The sequence below is a fragment of the Falco peregrinus genome, chromosome 5, assembly GCF_023634155.1.
Source record: "Falco peregrinus isolate bFalPer1 chromosome 5, bFalPer1.pri, whole genome shotgun sequence".
In the NCBI taxonomy this organism is placed as follows: Eukaryota; Metazoa; Chordata; class Aves; order Falconiformes; family Falconidae; genus Falco; species Falco peregrinus.
In genome coordinates this window covers 34,521,705-34,542,925 of record NC_073725.1, presented here as the reverse complement: position 1 = coordinate 34,542,925, position 21,221 = coordinate 34,521,705, and the positions used below count along the sequence as shown (strand labels likewise).

At 40.7% G+C, this 21,221-nt stretch overlaps 1 protein-coding gene across 2 annotated transcripts in view; it reads left to right on the top strand.

Annotated features, from left to right (window-relative positions):
* Positions 1-15,558: 15,558 nt before the first annotated feature.
* The window catches only part of SCIN (scinderin), a 50,820-nt gene continuing 45,157 nt past the window's right edge, over positions 15,559-21,221 (top strand). The window contains exons 1-2 of one of the 2 annotated variants that reach the window (XM_055806630.1): positions 15,559-15,673; positions 20,397-20,551. In XM_055806630.1, the coding sequence (XP_055662605.1) occupies positions 20,450-20,551 (102 nt within the window). In that variant the 5' untranslated portion in view covers positions 15,559-15,673; positions 20,397-20,449. Of the gene's footprint in view, positions 15,674-15,900; positions 16,122-20,396; positions 20,552-21,221 lie in introns of those variants that run through there. The other variant, XM_027795512.2, reaches the window with a different exon arrangement.

The window sequence follows — 21,221 nt, the reverse complement described above, 5'->3', positions numbered from 1 at the left end:
GAAATCTGCGCCGGCTGCAACAAGGAGATGCAGGCAGAGATATGAGTGTTCATTCTGCTAGAGGAGGGACGCTGGATCTAGTCTCATCCAGAGTGCTTTCCTGTGGTCTTAGATGAGAAAGTATGAACAGGTGCTGGCAGAAGCCGTAATTCCATTGGTTTGGGAGGGTCAGGAGGACAGTGAAACCCAATTAAACTGAATAGACCCAAGCCTTTCTTTGAGTCCAGCACAAAAAAATGCAGATGGCTTGGCTGGCCTTTCCTCATGCTAGCTTGTACTAGTGAAAGGTTACTATCAGGTGAGATCCTTGCAACATCCAGGATGACCCTGGCTTACATGGGCCCAGTGAATCCATGCAGACAATGTAGTATTGTCTCAGAGTCTGAGTTGCAGTGTTGATAATCTGAGTGAGATGAAGCAATGAAAATGTCCTGGTAACAACACCGACCTTAGCTGGAATAGCTTGTGCTTCTTGGAATAACGCACTCGTCTGAGCAGAGTCCTCTGCTGCTACAGCCAGGATCTGTATTTCCACTTGTCAAATCTCTTGAAAGAGATTACTCTTGAGGAGCAACCCCCTCTCAGCACAGGGTCCTGGTGGGTGGCTTTCTAAGGCAGGTAGAAAGTAGGACTGTGGGATCCATTTTTTAAGCTTCCCACATGCCTATCCTTCAGTGTTACTGGGCTGATGACACTTTACAGTGCCCTACAACAGTTTCCATGCCTGGCTGCCAAAGTCCCAGGAAGAAGATAAAAAAGTCCATGAAGTACACCATTTTCTGCTTCCATCTTGTCTAGAACACACTTCTCATGGGGGAAAATCTTGATCTTCTCACTAATTAAACCAGTTTGCTATAAAACTGCATTTTCTCCCATCATGTTTGATACTAGCCCGATGTGTCCTTATAGGATGATGACTGTATTTAAATGACAATATTTTTCCTTTCACAGAAACCCCAGCCTAAACAGCATGGTGCTGAGGAGAAAGCAATGTGATAGGAACTCCACACTATTATCCACACTAATGTACCAGCCTTCTGGTCCCAAGAAATGTGTTCATTGACACATGTGTGGAAGACACTAGTGGTCCTGAACTATGTCTTGTGTATATTCTGCAAGTTCAGGTATGAGCTTTCACAGAGCCTTGGCCCACTGTAACAATGAAGGCCTAGATCCTTCAAATAGTACGAAACCTGGCACAGAGAGCCCCCTTTATCAATGATGTTCAAATATTTTAGCAAAATACCTTTTTTTAAATGTAAATACCAGCATGGAACAGAAACACACTAAATGTGCTTTGTCTGGTTTATTAGTGAGTATTTGACCTCCTTCCCTGAGGTCCTGATTGCTGAAATAACATGGAAGACAGCATTATTATCTCTTTCTATTAACAAATTCCTCTCTATATATATGTATCTCTGTGTATTGCTAAAAGTTACTCACTGACTCTTCCAATTCATTAATTCTTTTCTGTAACCAGCCCCTCAGTCATCTGGAGGTAAAAGAAATGGCATAGTCCATCACACTCCTGGGAACTAGAGAGGCTGAGTGTCTTCATGAGCTTACTTTGGAAACTCCCTGTCTTCTCCATCCAAGAGCTGGTGATCAGCAGACTGTGCCAATATGAACCCTCTCACACTTCCTCTTCCTTTGATAGGAACAGCTGCTTTGTTCTTGAATCTAATTACCAGGGATTCACTGCTGAAAGCTCAAACACAGTCAGGTAGTTTCAATTCCTTTTAGAAACAGTGAGTGGGAGTGCTGAGTGTAACAGCACTTTTTAGTCACAGTCTGCATTGCTGAGGGCTTTGGAGGCATATCCAGAGCTAGATTTGAACTCCAATCTCTACATTTAAATTGTAAGTAAACTGCATTACAAATGCACCCCAGATAGTGATTTAGCATAAGAAAATTGCATATTGGATTGTTTTGCCCTTTCCAAAAGTCAGTGAGCTACACACCACTGTGGAAATCTTGGGACACTCGTAAAAATGCCTTACGCAATGATCTCATAGCTCAGTGTGTACTGCTGTGGAGCTCAGCATTTCTCTAGGATTTCCCAAATGCAACCCTTAGTGAAAAGAAAAAGTGTCTAAGATGCTAACACTAAAAAAAGTAGTATTTTTTGTTAAAGAGAGCTTCCTACCAGTCAGGGAGCAATTGAATTGCATCTCCAGACACTTGTTTGAAACTTGAGGTTCCCCAAATTTGGGTTTGGAAAGAATAAAGTCCCAAGTCTGCCCGGAAATTTCCAGTTTTCTGAATGCCAGGCAAATCCAGCCCAGAAAATGATGCTTTCTCTGTGCATGGCAAATGAAAGACAGGACAAATTCAGTTTCAGAGGTTGTCAAGATCTGGACTGGTTTTTGTTAGACATAATCATAATATAATAGCATTGTATCTATGCTAATAATGGATAATGATAAAATTTTAGCTGGGCCTTCCCATAGTAATAGGGGTGATGGTGTAATGAAGTAATGCACGCAGCAGTCCTTTGAAGGAAAGATATTGACTTTGTCTTTTTACAGATGTGAAGAAAGAGGCACAGAGCAGATAAATTATTTGCCCCAGAAGCCTGAGGGAAGAGTTGGTTTCAGGCAAACTCCCACAGGTAAACTTGATCTCTTATATGTGGAAGCATTTTTAGTGTTCCTGAGGAAAAGAGAAATGAACTTGTCTTTAACCTCTGAGCATGACACCTCATCTTTAAAAATGTAGGTGATAGAGGTATATCTTTATTCTGACCCACATGATGGGGGTAGCCCCTTGTGCTTCCTTGCAGTGGGAAGTGAGACACACAGGCATGTTACAGACACTCATTTCCTGGGTTGGGCAACTTCACTCTTTCATTAGAGGAGCCAAGGAAAAGCCACGAGGCTGCTCTGCAGTGAGGAGAGTGCAAGTTGCTAAAACCTCTGGGGTACAAAGGCTATTAAGGAAACTAAGGTACCTGCAATAAATCTGTGCATGGATTTACTGCCAAGTACACAGTAAGAGATATCATAAGAATCTAAACTAAGAGTTGTGAATGTAAGAGTTCCTTGAAAATGCTGGCTTAGTTTGTTCACCTCCTTTGATATAATTGTTACATATACTATATACATATACCATATGCAATAAATATACGTAAGGAAAAAACTGTTCCTGTTAAGAAAAATTTGAAGAAGCATGAACTTTTCTTTTTCTCCAACACTACAGCCTTGCTAGGAAGTAGCTTAAAGAGCATTACTGCTACTGACAGGACAGATATCTTCCTTCCAAATTCCCACAGGGATGTGACACCCAGCTGTTTTGTGAAAGGTAGACATAGCACTGCTGGCCAGCTGTGCAGCTAGAAGCCCCTGTTACCTTGCCAGGCTTAGCAGTACAATGCAGTGGCTTAATCTGAAGGAGCTGGCGATGGTGCCATACAATATGGAGGTACAGGTGCTCCCTGGAAAGCAGTTCTGCCTCTGCTGCAATGTTGGCTTGGTGCACTCCAGCATCCAGCAGAGCCCAGCAGAAGTGCAGTGTCACTGGCCTTTTGTTGTGTCTCTGTGTACCATTGCCCATGGCAATGTTTGGAAGTGAATATGGAAGAAGCACAGCACCCAGGCAGAGTACTGTGGCAGCTTTTCATGCTGGCCCCAGCTTAGTATCTCCTTGTCCCTCTGTTGCACATTCGAGTTCTTTCAGAATCCAACGGGCCTGAGATTCCCCCTCAGACATATTTGCTGTTCAGGATGTTCTCCATCTCCTATGACATGCTTTACAAAGCTCTTAAACTTCAGAGAAGGCAGAGTGTGGTTTTTGTATCAAGGACTAGCTAAAGTGGTGTTATCATGCCTCAGCAGTTGGAGATATATGCAAAATCTCTTCATCCTTTTTACTTTTGCATTCTCATTGTTGGGGTACAAATGCACTGTAAATCTTGCTGACAGCTATGTCAGCCATTGGGCACACAGTCAACTGTGGCATGGACACCTCTTAGCCCAGCATATGAGAAATGACCAGTATCCGTTACCCAAAACAACACTGATCTAAAATCTGTTCCAGTCAGTCAGTATTTTTCCATTGACTTTGGTATACTTTGGGAAAGGCTTATAGAGATGAATTCTTTTGTTTTAGGAAGCACTGTTTTTCCTTTAGAATTGCTTTATGAAAACCTCTACAGCTTATATAAATGCAGAGACTGAATGTGGATACTTTCTGTAAAAGAAGCAGGCTTACAGGTTAACTGTAAATACTGTGATCTCATAAATGACCAGAAGATGCAAGTGTTACACAAAGGTATATTCAGATCTGCCATCCATGCATACCGACTCTATGAAGACAATCATTAGATTCTGAAAATTATTAATACCAATGTTTCGCATATGTATAGAACTTATCCTACATATCTTTATTATAAAACAGACAGGAAGATTTCAAGCTCTCTGTTTAGGATCTCCTTTGCTTTCCCACTCCCCCATATACTTCAAACTCAATGTTATCTGTACTTTGGGCTAGATTTAGCCATGTGTCCTGTAATTTCTTGAACTGAGATCCTACTAACGTGAATGATAATGACGCAGATTAAAACCAGTGTTTGAATCATACACAGGACTCCTAATTCTAATCTAAGCTCTGTCAACATTTCGATTACTTTTTTAATATTTTATTTGCCATGAATTTATGTGCAAGTTCAACTAAAAGACACTTCCCTATATCCTCCCTCCATCACAAACCTGTACATTTGAAATATAAAGCATATACACATGGAGTACTCAGTTGGTCAGGAAATTTTAGGGACTGTAAATGATCCCAGGATCATACTGGTCATGCTGAAAGTGTTAATATCCTTGTCACGCTAAGCCTTTGAAATACCAAATTTCATGCCTTTCCTGTGGAACACAATCATTAAAAAGACATGAAACAATCAACCTGACTAAAAAAAGACTAGCAATCTAAAGTTTAAAGAATTACGATTAATTTATTAAGGTCTTTCTGAGACCTGATTTACAAAAGTTAGTAAAGAGAACAGATTTGTTTGCAATAAAAAATACCTCATATTGCCCACAATTAAAATTAGCATACTGGAAAAAATTTAAAGAATAATTTTCTGCCAGATACTTCTCTGCTCCATTAAACATTGCTTTGAGCATTTCATTATACCTTATCATGTTATGGTGATAACAGTAGGGTAATTTTATTACCTTAATAACACAACTGCAGTTAGCTAGCACTGTGCTGTTTAGCTCATGTAAGGAAGAAAAATAATAGTTTGTTTTAAATAAGATACTTTTTAAAAAGGCATTAATTGCATCCACAAAGGCACCTAGGACAGCTGTGTCATACTAGATAAAGGAGTGAAGCCTAAATGAAAAATGTTCTGGCATGCCTCTTTTCATTTAGATCAGACTAATACCCTCTTTTAGTTTGCCACCAACTGCTGTAACAGCTCAGGAAGTGCTGCAAATGTTCCGGGTGAATTTTGTGCACACCATGGCAAAGGACAAAAGTAGAGGCGAGACCAGAGAGAAGGGGGTTAGGGGGAGCCATGAGGAGAGGGCTTCATAGGGGGCAGTGGGAAGCATACAGCTGGAAAGACTGCTGTCACTGCAGAATGCCTGTACATGGCTCTTTTAATAAAGAGTCAGTTTAGTTTTAGTACTAAGGGATTTCCTCAAGTTACAAACCAACAGGCAGTGTGTGAAACACACAAGGTCTGTTCTGTAACTGTACGAAACATAAAGCTTTATAAACATTGAAGTGCTACTTTTCCTCCACAGTGGCCTTTTCTTAGTTGGAAAAATAAAACAAGGAAGTGCTTGTCATGTAGGTCGTACTAAAATTATACTTAGCACAATAAATGTATCTGTAATAGCATGTTCCTCAGCTGACTACCTATCTTGTACTTTGTAAAGAGAAACAGTTTATTTCCACTTGCTTCCTACACAGCTGAAGAAGACAGTTGCTAAGTAGTGATGATATTTCTTGAATATTCATCTGAAGAGATGGATAGGAAAACAGCAATCACCTGGCAGCCAGTGGAAAGTCGAAACATGGAGCCATAAACAGATGTATTCCTGTACGTGTTTTCCTGAGAGGCTAATTGTTCTTGTTGATGGTTATGTACCTTTTAAAGTAAATAACAAACATTGTTACTAGTGAAAATAGCTAGAAATAGAGAAAGTCAAAGGATACCAAAGGGATTTTTCTTTTTCCAATAGTGGAAATCTTCTGACCTTATGAAAAAGCCAAGGAAGGAAAGGGAATATAATGGCCTGGCATATTTTAAAATAATATATCAATATACACCCTTCCCTCTGATCTTGTCTTTAAAAGCTGGCTGGCATGCCCTGTGTGAAACATGAGCCCAAGCACACAGGGGCTGTGTAATCACATAATGTTGGCTACCTTGCATTGAGCAAGTAAAATGCTTCTCTTGAATACAGGAAGAGTTGGACAAAGCCTTAAGTCACTTCCAGATCTGGAATTTCAAGCACACAGTCCATGCACATAGTGCTGTGTTGCTGTGTCTTTGAAGAAAAAAGAGCATGAAATTTATAAATAAATGTATTGACTTTATTGCACTGGGGGTTTCTTGGGTTTTGATTTTTTTTTTTTTCTGGCACCAAACAGTTTATCAGTTTCACAACATTTTAGGTTCTGTAAAAGCAGGCATCCCCCAGTCTTTTGTGGTGCAGTTCAGGATTTTATTTTTAAAGTTAAAAATTTAGGAAATGAACTCACAGAAGTCATATAGGAAGAGGGAATGGTTGGGATAGAGATAACATTTCTGTTTGGCTTCTAGTCAGATCTAGTCAAGAAGGCTCAGGAGCACGGCTTGGAAGCATGGGACAGGAGAGTGCCAGAGACCTCAGAGCGTAGCACCAGGATGGTGGGATGGAGTTTATGTTAGCAGGATAAACTGGAGACCCAGGCAAAAGAGGTACCTAAACTACTGATTTAGGGGGAGAAGCTAAAGGGTGCTTTATAGCTGTACAACTGTTTTATTCTGGAAGGAGTGAATGCTGTAGTTGTTTGAGAGCACACGTATATACATTATTATCAACATGAAGAAAATGAGGCGATGATAAATATTGGAGAAAGTAGCTCTTTTTTTTTACAGTCAGAGGATTAATTTTTCTGGGAACTATGCCTAATGCTAGCTGGGCTTGAGGGTGTGTGAATAATCTGTGCACTTCGCTGTCTCACATCAATTATACATTTTACCTCACACTTTATCTGGTATCTGCCCTTTGTCAGTAGACAAACTGGAAAAGGAGTCAAGGGAACAGGGTCTGCAAAGATAATAATACACTTGTGTCCCTGAGGATATGCCTTCTCTGAATAATAGGCTCCTTAAAAAAAGACACTAAAAAACCTTAGACTCCCATAAGATTAATTTTTGCTTTGGAGTCTAGGGCTGAGGGAGTTATATGATTTGCTAATCAGACTTCAGTTGATATGAAATGTGGGTTCTTCAGACAGACTCACAAAAAAAACTTGCTCTTGATGATTGGTAAAAAACCCTAACAAAATATTGCTCTGCATCTTTCCTTGTCACTCAGATTTATGAAATCAACTTTGAAATAAATGTTACATTGGCAGTACAGCTTTCAATGTTGGGGCACCTCCATGCTTTCTATGCATAGTGCTAATCAGAAAACAGAGCTTGGGTCCTTTTCCAGTAAGTATGTCTCAGTCTTGAAACAGGAATTAGTCCCAAGCTTTGATTTAAAATAGATCTTTCTGTAGATCTCTTGAGCAACATCAAGACCCCATCTTGAACACGTGCTAACAAAAGATATCTATTTTAGAAGCCGCCTTCAGCAGGTTTTCAGATGTCAGCAGCTTTTAGCAAATTAGCGTACTTTCAATACTTCAGCAAAAAGGAAGATACTTTCAATATTTCAGTGAAAAGGAAGAAGTTCATTTTATAAATATGGTGACAGTGATGTAGAAATAAATTTGTGGATGCCTTTGTTCTCCTTCAGACATTTTTGCTTTTAGATCTGCTAAACTCAATGGGCAGATCCCCAATAAATGTCAGTGGTCCTAGAAACTACTCACTCAATTTGGGAAGGCTGATCAAGGAAATTTTCCTGTTCTCTTAAAACTGAAGCAATGCTGAGAGTAATAATTTTAAAATGCTGAGGCAGGACTCTTGTTAGTGATCTCAGTGTTTTGTGCTGGTATAATTAAACTTGGCTAATACTTAAAAGCGACACAGTAACAAAATTCATAATTCTCAAATGTGTTATTCTCAGAGAGTTTAAAACCACCTTAGCCTTTCATTAGTTGTAGTATAACAATACACCTGTGCTTTAAGAAAACAAGTGGGAGGCATAAATACTCTCCTATATGAGCTTGGTAAGAACTGGATGTTTTGAACAATCTAGAAAATGTTTATTTTCCCAGGTTGGTGTACCAAATTTAGGACACCTTCAAACAGACTTTTTTTCAGAAAGCCAGAAAACAGAAAGTCTTCCTCTTCTTTCCCACATTTCCCTCCCCTTCTTTTCTATTTCGGATGTTTGAGTGAATTAGGTAACTGTTCAGAGTCAGTGAATTAAAAACAGGAAGAATTGTTAAAGGTGTTTCAAATTTTATGTGAAGGTCAATGAATGTTTTGGAAAAAATAGCTTGAATACATGGTTTCTGAATCCAGAATAAATTCATATGTGAGATTTGATGGAAAATGTAACTTTAAGTACTCAGCTCAATACTTGCAGATATCTATTGATGAGAAGCTACTCTGTATTTAAAAAACAGCCACATCATCACAGTGATCTGTGTTATTCTGAAAATGTGAAGAAGCTTAAATTCTAAATTTTTATTCATAGTTAAATTTTACAACATTTTCATAGTTAAATCTTACAACTGTTTTGACCTGAATGGAGAATCTGGCCTAATTCATGGACATCCACCACTGAAATCAGCTGCAATGAATGAGTTTATTCCTTCTCTGAGAATTCAAAGGCCCTAATTGTTAAATGGGGGTAGAAGATGCACATGCTTTGAATACTCTGTTCTTCACACACAATGCCTTTAAACATGTAAAGGCATTGACATCTTACCTTCATTGAAGAGAAAAAGCTATCTCAGAATAATTTCATTTCAAAATACACCTGCAATTAGAATCTTGGCAAAAATAGCCTTTCCTTAGGATCTAAGTTTAATGTCTCACAAAGATTGTTCTTTTTTTTATTAAATTTAGTAACCCTCTCAGACAAATTAGTATTGAGGAATAAATGAAGGAAACATTTACCATTTGAAGAATGCAATGAAATAGACTGAAAACCTAGCTCAGTTTAGATAACTCCCAGCAGTTTTGTGTTTTACGACTTTTCTATATATTTGGTTGCTCCCCCTTCTGCCTTTGTGAGTAGATGTCTAGAAGAGTCACTGGTTTATGCAGATGGAGAAGGCTGTTTTCCCTGGGTCCCCTCCACTTCCCTGCTCACCATATCAAATACTTCATGGCACTCCTTCCACACATTTAAGGATCTCTTGTTGGAGAGTTGATCTATGAGCTTAATGGATGATGCATATTTAATTAATGGGTCCAGAAGATGATTGTGTTTTCTTCAAATTGTTGCTGATTGATTTCTTGTGATTGGGTAAACCTCTTTTCCTTGGTTTTACTTAACTGCTTTTAACTTTAATTATTGCACTGATGGTAAATGGGAATGTGGCAGTTTTCTTGTCCCTCTTTTCCAAGTATTCAAAAATAACTTAAACCATCATCAAAACCTGTGTGCTGCAATGTACAAATAACAAACCTCACTTATCACTTCTTGGCACTCAAAAGATCATTCTGAATTATAGGGAGACTAAAATTACTGTATTTTCAAATTCAAATTGGATAAACACCACTCTTTGACACTTACAGAATGTCAGTCTATGAAGACAAATTCTGTAACTATCTCACACATAGCCCTTTTAGACTAGATATTTGAACTTTACACCATAAATAAATAAATAAATCAGGGTTTAATTCCCTACTGCCTTCTATCCTCTGTAATGTAAAGTGATGTCACTTCATCTTTTGTAATGGAAAGTCACTAATCCAACACATTGCCATTTCCATTCATGCAAAATAAATGCATGAGCTGAAGCAATCAGCTGATATTGACTTGTGCATTATGAGAGGGTACAACCTTTAGTGCACCATGTTAGTGACATGAATGGAACCAACCATTTTTATGGGGCTACTTGTTTCAAAAAGCAGTTGAATCTCAGCAGTACTGTGGAAATTGATAAAAGAGAGTGGAAGAGGTTTTGTAGCAATAATCAAAGTTATCAACTGATACGAAGGATCTTGTTTTAATTAAACTTTCTGAGGAATAATTTCTGGCCAATACCTCTGAATCTTTCTTAATAGAGAATGGCCTTTCCGTTTTTCTATTTCCAACCGAGACACACTGATTCATTGAAAACTTGAACTCTTTGCAAAGAGCTGGAGATTTTCCCCCTCAGACTTGAGACCACTATATCTAAATATAAGGAAGCAAACTTAAGGATCAGTAGGATGATTTTAGTGAAATTCACTGAGCCATGTATCTATAGAGAACAGCATGATTTATTTCTATAGTAGACCAAATAAGCAGGAAACGTGGACAAGCTGATAAATCACTGATGTGAATAATGACAGTATTATTCTGTCTAGGTAGCCAAGGTGGGTAAAATGATGAGTCTGAGAATGTTTTTCTGAATCTTGTCTACTCCCATGACCATGCAATGAAATGCCATGTCATATAAACGTAAAGGAGACCATCTGTCTCTTGGAAGATAGGGCATTGCTGAAGGAGTGGTTCAGTTCCCTCTCTGTGACTCATTGAAGTACATGATCCATAGACCACAATACACTGTGGCTTCGGGTGAACATATAATCAGGTTTTCTTGATCAAACTTTCATAGTGCTCATTGAATGCTTCAGGGGAAGAACATAAGAAAAATGCAGGGAGCTATAACATACTTAATAATTAACACTTCAATTCTCACTAGCCCAGTGACAAAATGTTTTCCTAGATTCTTTGAAGCCAAAATTCAGATTGCTTCCTCTGCATGCCCTACTTAGGCAACACCATTGCTCAAGAATGAATTTGGAGAGTCAGAGTTTCTCAGCTGCAGGGCATGTGGTGTCTTTACTGCACAGCTGAGAGTGGTGGGTGCCACTGAAGAATCCCTCATTGCCTGTGCAGGGAACACAGACATTGCCATATTGAGTGAGAGAGTGCTCATGCAAGCAGAGCAGGGCGTAGGTAGGAGCCAGCTGTGGCGTATGAAGGCACGGACTCTGGTTGTGGTGCAACCAGAGACACTTTATTGTGCAGAGAAAGTCATATTTATATCTCTGAGCCCGGATACAAATTCCAGCTGCATGGACCACCAGGCTCAGGGCAGAAACCATTCATGCAGTTACATAGCTATGTATCATTACAAGCGTGCAAACACCTTTTGGCTAGATAACCATGTTTTTCTTTCTTTCTTTCCTTCATAATACCCAGTTGTTCTCTTATCTCCTGTCAGATCAGACATTCTCCATCCTCCTCTCATACATCTCTTTTCAGACATTCTCTGTCCTCCTCTCATACATCTCTCTTATCTCCCATCAATAATCATCAGACATTCTCCATCCTCCTCTCCCACACCAGCCAGTTGACAAGTGGAGCCGATAGTGTAGCACCTATGCCTTAGATACGTGCCTCAAAGCTACTCTATTTGCTCTGGACTTCGAGGATTAAAGCCAGCCTCCTCTCTTGAAGATAAAGGAGGACTTACTACTTTCATGTCAGGGGACTGGCTGAGATTCTGCATACCTCTCATTGGTAGCCTCGTGACTCAAAGGTTGCCAGTAAGGAGGAAAGCTAGGTTTCAGTATTTCTTCAGCGTGTTCTAGCTTTGCTAAAGCCTCTCCTGTTGAAGCTGGGCTACCAAGCAGAATGGCTTGAGGGATGATGAAAGAATGGAGAGCATCAGAAAGTGCTAACATAATTCTATAGCCTTGTTTTGATAACTTAGCATTTAAAGCTGTATGGTCTAATTCTCCTTCTACTCATACAGTGTCAGTGAGTTATTTTTTTAGAACTATATTGAAAACAAGAATTTAGCTTAGACCTGTGAACTGATTTACTGTATTTGGGGTAAATCTGAAATAATCATTGATTCCTAATTCAGCGACAGAACAAATGGAAGAGTGGCTGACTTCTGCAACTGTTTGGACAAGAGTGTGCTTTTGTCACACATACTCTGCAGAAAACTTTGTAATGTGAAACTGGAGGAAAAAATATACATCTCTAATCCCACTGTTGAGGTAGGGTCATAGAGTTCAGGAGGGCATTTGGCATATGTGGTAAAGAAGAAATAAGCTCTGCAGAAGGAAACACTTGTGACATTTGAAAATATTCCCTCCTCATGTTCCCTTTTTTCTCCTATTTTTTAGGTTTCTCCTATTGTTAATTCCTGGAAGTGTATTTCAATGTTGGCCATTGTCCTTGTAGAAGGACTTAAACCTTAGACTTAAACAATCCATACTGAAAGTTACTCCTGCTGGGAAAGATGCTGGGGCTCAGCTTCCAGAAACCCTTTTGGGTTCCTTGGAACATGGAAACACTCCCTTGTTTTGTTGCAATCCTTATCCCTCCCTGGGACAAAAATCAGAACTCAGTACATTGCATTCTGTTTTTCATATGTCTATATACACCCACACTCTGCATATACACAGTATATGACAACAATACTTTAAGAGAAGACGACCCCTCAATCAATGTAACAAAAGACTTTGGAAGTAAACTAGCAAAATTAAATGGCGGTTTTTCATAAGTCAGAAAATTCTCTGAGTCATGCCAAAGCTTTAAATTCAATACATTTGAATCTCTGCTGGCTTAAGGACTAGATGAAGAGCAGAAACACCTTCTGACACTCCTGTGTGACCTATCAGGACTTGGGGAAAAAAAGTGTCCGTTTCAAGATGGCCATACCTCAAACAGTGCAGTCAAGCAAGTAGAAATCTACATCTTTACCCTGTGACTGTGTTCCTGGTCTGCAACAGCAGCTGATTGCTATATTCAGCTGCCCCCCTGAGGAAAGGGTGTGAGGCAAAATTATTTCCCTTTGTTAATCCAAAGTTAAACAGCACTAGACTTTTGCCATCCTTTCGAGAAAGCTGTAGTTTATCAGCAAAATATAATCTTTAGGAAATGAGAACAGAATTCTTTAAAATGTTAAGGTAGTCTGAAATTCCACTACACTGCAATTTCTAATGAGTGTAGTAATTACAATTTGACCGAGGACTTCTGAGTCACAAAACCAATTTTGTTTTGTAGTTCTCTCCAACTACTACATCAAACAACATGCAAAACCACATAAAAAGCAATTTTAAATATTCTTTCTGAATGTACAGATCCCAGGATATTTCTCACTTTTTTCTCCAAAATTTCACTTTTGAATAACTGCATATTAGAAAGCTTTTGATTATTAAAAATGTTATGAAACGTGTAATGTTAACATTGCCAGTCCTTAGTTTTGCTACCAAAAAATAGATGGAAATGGATCAAGACAAAAGACAGTACAACTTTCACAAGGAGTGTGATAGCAAAAGCAAGATTTGCAGACGAAAAATAATGTTGAAGAGTACAAACAAATATCCTGGCACTTACGATCCAAACTCCAACCCATGGTTTTTGTGCTGGCAGACAGTAAGTGATTACACAGTACCTAATCCTAGTAAAACAAACTTGGGCATGAGAAACCCCCGCCGTCAGTACTAACATCCTTTGTGCCTAAGTAGTGCCTCAGACTCCGAGACAAAACAATCAAGCTGTACTTGGGTCTTTAACCTTTGTCACTTGGTGTGTGATACTGGGCACGGTCAATGCTGAATAAATTACATTACTGTGCATCTCATGACAGCAAGGGGGATTAAAGCTGAGAGTAGTATTTTGTCTGTTGATTGAAAATAGAAAACTAGAATAAGGAGACATAAATTTGACCAACTGGCCTGTGCAATCTGTGCACAAACTATCTTAGCTTGGCAAGACAGGCAGAACAGGTAGGAGGCATGAGACTGCATAACACCAGGCTGCTTTGAGCTCATGTATGGGCAAAACAGTGCAATTCCAGAGTGAGTGCAACTTGCCAGCTTCAGAAGAAACAGTAAATCCATACAATTATGAAGTATGTGGTAAGTTCTACCCTCACTGACTAAAGCTAACTAATGCACAAGACTGCAAAAAGGCATGCAATGAGAAAAAGAGAAACTACTTTGTGTATTTAAGTAAGTAAAAGTGAAAAGAAGAACTTGAATAGATGGGAGGGTAAATCTGGGAAACCACTTATAAATATTTCAAAACATCTGATACCATATTGAAACTGGAACTGCTGGAATTTTTTGGCTGCTCCTCCTGAAGTTGTTTTTTTTTTTTTTCTCACATGGTGAACAGTCTGGAGAAAGATATTTAATTTGGCAGGTATAGTGCTTTATCAAGCAGGCTCAGCATCACCAGGTCCTCAACCCTGGCAGAATGGGGATAAAATGTTTGGCTGTTAACTGGTGAAGGTGAGCTGTAACATGTTCAGCTGGATCTTGGACAAAGCAGAGCACCTGTGGGTTCCTTTTTTACACAGTGGGGATAGAGCTTAGGGTGCCTGTATGTCTCTGTCTGGCAAGCTGATGAGAGGATGCTCACCGAAATGGGAGATTAGAGTAGGTGCACATTGTATAATGGCATCTTTTCCCTCAGTAGATAAAAAATACACCAGACGGTATAAAAAGAAGGCAGGGAAGATAGTTAAATAGATTTCTTAGATGTTGTGCGCTTTTTTTTAACTTTTTGCCACAGAAGATGCTCTCCAGCTGCTTTGTTGCACTGAGCAGTCCTTCCCTCTCTTATTGGAGTAGCCCTGATCTGCCCATGGGTGGATAACTACACTCTTCTTGCATGACCTTGACAAAAGAACCCAGTGAGGAAATCATCAACTTCAAAAGTCATCCAGGTGGGTAAGATGAACCTAAACCAAACCCTCTCTGAAACGTACCTTTTGATATACTAGCAGCTTGAGCTCTATCTACCTGTACCCTATGCAGATTAATCTACCTGCTATCAGTATCAGATGAAAACAGTGATTTGCTATAATTTTCATGTTGTAACGACCTGCCAGGATGATGCACGATTTATAAAGAGGACAGACAAGTAGAAAGTGCTAGAAGGTGGCTTTAAAACTTTTGGGTTGTTGTTGAGTGGTGCTGAAAAAACACTAGCACAACGCTTTCCATTTTCTGGGAAAGGGAAATTTATATAAAATCTGGGCTTCATCTGGAATCTTCAAAAGGATACAAGATTTTTTGCCCTATAAGGTTCCTGTCAATACTTGAAATTATTGGATGGAGAATGAGAGCTGTGCTCTGCCATTCGAATCTGGGGTAAAAAAAAAAAAAAAAGCCCAGCAGCAAGTGCAAGCTATAGAAACTCTTTGTATTCTGATATGGGCAGCTTACAAAACCGAGGCAGATGTGGTAATCTATATAAGCAAGCGGCGCGGCACAGCACCGTAACACCCACGGGCACTGCATTAAGCCAGTTCTGCTTTGCTTTCCTGACTTTTTCTTTTTTTCTCCTCATTTTAGAATAGAGAAAAATTATCCATTTGCAGCAAGGGAGGCTGTAACACCTCCTCAAAGGCTTTGGCGCGCAGAAAGAAAAGGGTGAGTTTTGCAAGCGTCTTAAAACTAATAAAGAAACAAAACCTCAGCCAACCTGCCCCGGGGCCACCGGCGGAGCCGGGGAGGGATGCGCACCCCGCAGCCCTGCGGGGACCGGCCGCCCCCTCCCCGGCTCCCCCCGTAGCGCCGCCGGGCGGGGCCGGTCCCGCTCCGCCCGGGGGCCGGGCCCGGCGCTATAAAGGCGGTGCGGGGGAGCCAGATGCGCGGTTTCTGCGCTCCCCGCTGCGCGCTATGGCTCCCGACCGGCCCCCGCCGGCCTTCGCCGAGGCCGGGCAGCAGAGCGGGCTGCAGGTGTGGCGCGTCGAGCGGCTGGAGCTGGTGCTGGTGCCCCCCAGCCACCACGGCGACTTCTACGTGGGGGACGCCTACCTGGTGCTGCACACCGTCCGCCGCGGCGCCGCCGCCGCCTACCGCCTCCACTACTGGCTCGGTAGGCAGCGGGGCGGCGGGCAGCGCAGCTGCTAACAGCTGGGGGGTCTGGCGCCTTCGCTGGGCTCCAGGGGGGCGGGAGCGGCCCATCTCAGAAGGGCTGCGGGTGGGAAGCTTCCGAGTTGAGGCACTTAATGCAGAAAGGAGGCTACAGCCTCTATCACCGCTTCTGGTGCTGCCGTGCCTCGGGGGCTCCAGGGATGGGAAAGGGGGACGTGTCAGAAAGTGAACGTACACTCGCTTTGTGATGCTAGTTTGGAAAAGTGCTGAGGGGTTAAAGTCAGGTCTGGGCTGCATCCAGCTGAGATTCGTAGGTGAAATCCTGCTGTCGTTCGGGTGAAGAGTTTACTTGCCTTTTTTTCCAACAGGATCAAAATTTCATCTCGTCCATCTCCCTGTGGCACTGTTGCACTGCTTTGCTTCCCGATGTTGTCTTTGTCACCTAGAGTAACTTTGCTTTCTGATTATACGGTATTGGAGGCAAAGACACCAGGTTTTCTGTAAAACTTCTCTTTAATAGTAGTTTGATAGCCTAATAAAGCCCCTCCTGAAGCAACTGGAATTGGGCTGATGGCTTTTGCCTTCAGCCTTGACCTGCGTGGTGTTTACAGCAAAATAAAAGTCTGACATAAGGATTGTTTTAGGTGACTTCTTCATCTTGTAAAGGTCTGTTAAGACTTACCTATCTGATCACCAAGTCACCCAGCCACTACAGTTGCTGTGTAGTTGCCTGAAATCTATTACTTTTTTCTTCTTTCACAATCAAGTTTATGTTTGTAGGCAATAATCTCGGTGAATCACATAAAGACAGGTTAGTGTATATTAATGTTAATGTGTTTGAGTTGCTGTGGTTCTCATTGTGCTTTTGAATGCATTGAAAAAGAATAGCAGATAAAGCTAGGATTATTTCTGCATAAATGTTTGAAGCTTGTTTAGTTTTGTATGTGTTGTGAGTTATCCAGCTGGCATGTGGGACAGTGTCTGTCTGACAAGAGCATAATCATAGATGGCAGTATAAATTAATTTCTGGCAGAAGTTCTTATGTCAGCAGTACTGCTAGTTAGTAGCAGGGTTTGGCTGTTTAGACCTTTGTTAATGAAGTTAGAACTAATTATGTAGTAGTAAGGTATACTAGACACTTCCCAGGGAAAGGTGCAAGGACCCATCACAACTGGAAGTGAAGTCAAAATAGTGGCTGACATTTACACTGATTAAAACCTCATTGCTGTTGGCTGAAGAGCTGTAGTTGTACATGCTGATGCACATCTTGTGCCAATGTGATATTCGGGTATTGAAAATAGCTTCAGGTAAACTGGGCACACATTGTTCTTGTGCAGCTGGCAGGTTGGCGGCAGGGTGGCTAACTACTGGGAAATCCCTTTCTGCTTGCAAGAGACTCTAGTAGTGGGATGGAGATACTCAAAAACTGCAGCAAGCTTCATAGCAAGAAGAGATCAGAACTTCACACAAAGTGTACGGGGAAGTACAGTCACACTTAAGGCGAAGAGTTTGAATCATTTTGGCATTTTTGTTAAACTGATTCTCACAGCTGTCACACCAAACTTTTCCCTCATGTGTTAAGTCTATATAAGCTGTGGGCCAGGGTTATATATATATATATATAAAACCTCAGCAGGGTCTTTCTGAAGACGTCCTATAAGCCATCTTTCAACAGCTACAGCAGTCATTCGCAGTCAGACTTTGGGATGTAAAGAACTCTCGTGAAATAGGTGGAAACCCTGCAGACTTTGGGCTTAGATACTTACAAGGGCCTTGTCACTTGGTGACACAGTCCTACTCCTGCCTGTCAGCTATGTGGCAGGTGTTACTGTGTGGGCCTCATGGTGGCTTTGGGTCTGAATGAATTCTGACCTCACCAAAAAAGACCCCAAATCCAGAATAAAAGCAGAGCATTTAGTTTTCCTTTTATATAGTGGCAAGCTTCCTCCTCATACCTTGCTTGGCTGTACCCAAGGGGTTAGAAGGAGGTTTAGATGATGAGAGGATGGTGTGTGACCTTGATGTCCTGACAGGCTTGTGCTGTGACTGGCATCCTAGGGTTAAAGTGACCAAACGGTTGTTCTATCAGCCTGAAGCTTCCTACCAAATATCTCACATATGGTGAAGGCTGCCCAGGTCAGGTAATTTCTGAACAACCTAACTCAGGTGTTGCAATGATGTCAGCCATGGCCAAGCAATCAATGTGGATCTGTGTTGTGGCAGCTGTATCCATTTTTAACTTTACCCAGAGATCCTGGCATGGTTGCCTGCACTGGCACTTGAGGGATGTATTGGGAGCTGAACTACTAATCCTAAGGGAGCTGTTTTGTCTTGAAGCTATCACTAGTAGAAACAGCATGTACTAAGCCGGTATGAGGCTACTTGTGGGAGTAAGAATAGCTGTTACCCACTTAGTACCTTTACTAAAATCATGCGTGGTGTTTTTAACTATTTTTTAACCCTTGTCCGAGAAATTAAGTGATAAGACCTGTCCATGAGAACCAGGATCTGCGGCTTTTTTATAGCTGTTTGTGCCTCAGACTATAAAGTAAGTCTGGCTTTCATGAAAGCTTGAATAAGCTACACTTGGACTGATACTAATTTTTTTAAAACAGGATTTCACTGGGTATTTTACTGCATAGCAGCTGTGAGACTGCACCTGGTAGTGGTTCCTATCTCTAATACTGCTCCAGAACTACTTAACCCTGTTGCGTAATTGCAAGCAATGAATCTGAAGGATATAGTCCTTATAGATTTGAATAACCCTATTTAAAAAAAAAATCGACCCCCAAAACTTTACCACCAACATTAAGGTGGTACTCTGGTCTAAGAAAGCATATTGAAACCTAGCAAGATCTTCTGTCACTGAGTGATGGGGATTTTTTTCCAGAGGTTCTTGTGTTATGTCCTGCTTTTGCAATTTTTTTAAAACTTTTTTGGCCAGGCTTCATGCTTTTCTCTTCCCTATGCTTCCATTATTCTTGGTTTTTTTCCCTACTTTATCCTTGCTGCTTTCTGGAGGCTTCCATTGCACCTATGTCCCTACAAAAGCTGTGGTAGTGGCAGTGCTCCTGGGAGATGAACAGTTGGTGGGCAGTGAGGAGTTGTTGTCTGGCATTTGCACTGCTGGGTCATGAACAGGGCACTCACTCTCCTCAGCAGAGGAGCTAGGTCAGTGATGCCTTTCAGCATCCCTCTCCCCCCTCTCCTGTGCTATATTTTTTCTTAGTATCCTACTGGCAGGCTTCCTGTGACAGCAATGACTCAGTATACCATGAGACAACACCAGCACCTCACTACACACTTCCCTTTCTTCCACACCCTGTGAGAGGTGTCTATGTCCAGACTGCCTCAGGCTCTGTGCTATTTTTCCACTCGGTCACCTAGAAGCAAGGAAGTGGTTAATGTGAGTGAGAAGCGGCTCTTGAGAACTGTTGCTTGTATACCAGCTTCTTCCGATTATTTAGAAAGAAAAATAAAAACAAAATGGAAAACCTTGCTTTTCCTTACTCTTCAAAAGTTTGAGAAGCCCATTTTTGAGACTCGATCCTACTTGTATTCTTGAAACAATCAAAACCGCTGAAAATGTTCATCAAGAATGTATGGGCCCATGTTAAAAGTTTTGTTTTAACATACAGTCTGTGTTGCAGCAGGCCATCAACACACTAGGTAAGGAGGCTGTTTTGCCACAGCCTGGGGAAGAAGCTAATCTCTGAAAGGTACAAAGCAGAGTGACCTCATGAAGAAAATATCTGAGCCCCAAAGCTGCTTTTCTTTCTCCCAGCTGTACCAGACAATCTAACAAAAAATACCTAAGCAGAATACCTTGCTTGCGTTACAGTGTCTAGAGGTCTGCTTTTGAATTATTTTGACTCAGTGGCTTGGTGAGTTGTTATTAGCATAAATATACAGTTTACCATCTAATTGGTCCTTTGACATGACCTTCCTTTGTCTTTGCACTTCAATGCAAAGTCTAAAAATCATGTCTCTAGACACTTGCTGTATTAAACTAAATTAAAATATTCTCTTCTTAAAGCAGGCTGAGAGAAGACAAACTTTGCTATTTTTCACTTTTTTTCTCTTATGAATGCAGCTCTACAAAATGTTGAGAAATGGTCTGGATGGTCATGCTCTTGGTGGCAAACAAGGTTATGATGTAGTGCTTTGTTGCAACGCACACCTGCTGAAGGCATGGCCTTATTGTCACAGGAACAATTTATCCAACAGAATTTGAAGTTCTATTAGTGCTTTATAGACATATTTCATCTTATTTCAGGGAAGGAATGTACCCAGGATGAGAGCACAGCTGCAGCTATCTTTACTGTTCAAATGGATGACTATTTAGGAGGAAAGCCAGTGCAAAGTAGAGAAATTCAAGGACATGAGTCTACTGAGTTTGTGGGCTACTTCAAAGGAGGAATTAAATACAAGGTAAAAAGCCAGCTTTCAATATGTATTCTAAAAATATATGTAACACTGTCCCCAAGTAAAAGCAAGTATTTTGCTTTGTAAATGGAAAGTTTAAGAATTGTTTCTTAATACTTAGTGTTTTAGATCTGAACTACCCATCTTAAACTATAGGAATCCCAGTACTTGTACAGAAAACAGCAGCTTGTTTACTAGGGCCTCTTCTGATACCTGAAAACCTTTCCCAATGATTTTTTTTTTCCCCAAAATCAAACTATCCTGACACTTCATACTTGCGTGTCTAAGGGAGCTCACAGTAAGGACTCTCTGGGAGGTAGTAAATCTCACAGAAAGTCTTCCTGTCTTGTAGGCTGAATGATTTTGTTCAAATGCAGAAACTGATGTGCTAAAGTGGTTTTAAAAAATGAACACATTGGAAAAGACTAAAACATCCCTTTAGTCTAAAAATGATGCTTTTGCAGTCCTACTGCAGGTGTTTTTTTTTCTTTCAGGTAGTTAAAAAAATCACCCTAATACTTTTCATGAAAATTGTAGATTTTAAAAAGCTGTAGTGTCAGCTTCCTTGTTGTGTGACTTCCAGAAGATGAATCTTTGGAAGGAAATTTTTTGTGGTATCTGTGAGTGTTTTTTAAGAATGAAGCAATGTGTCTCCTGAGAATCTTGCCATAGTAGG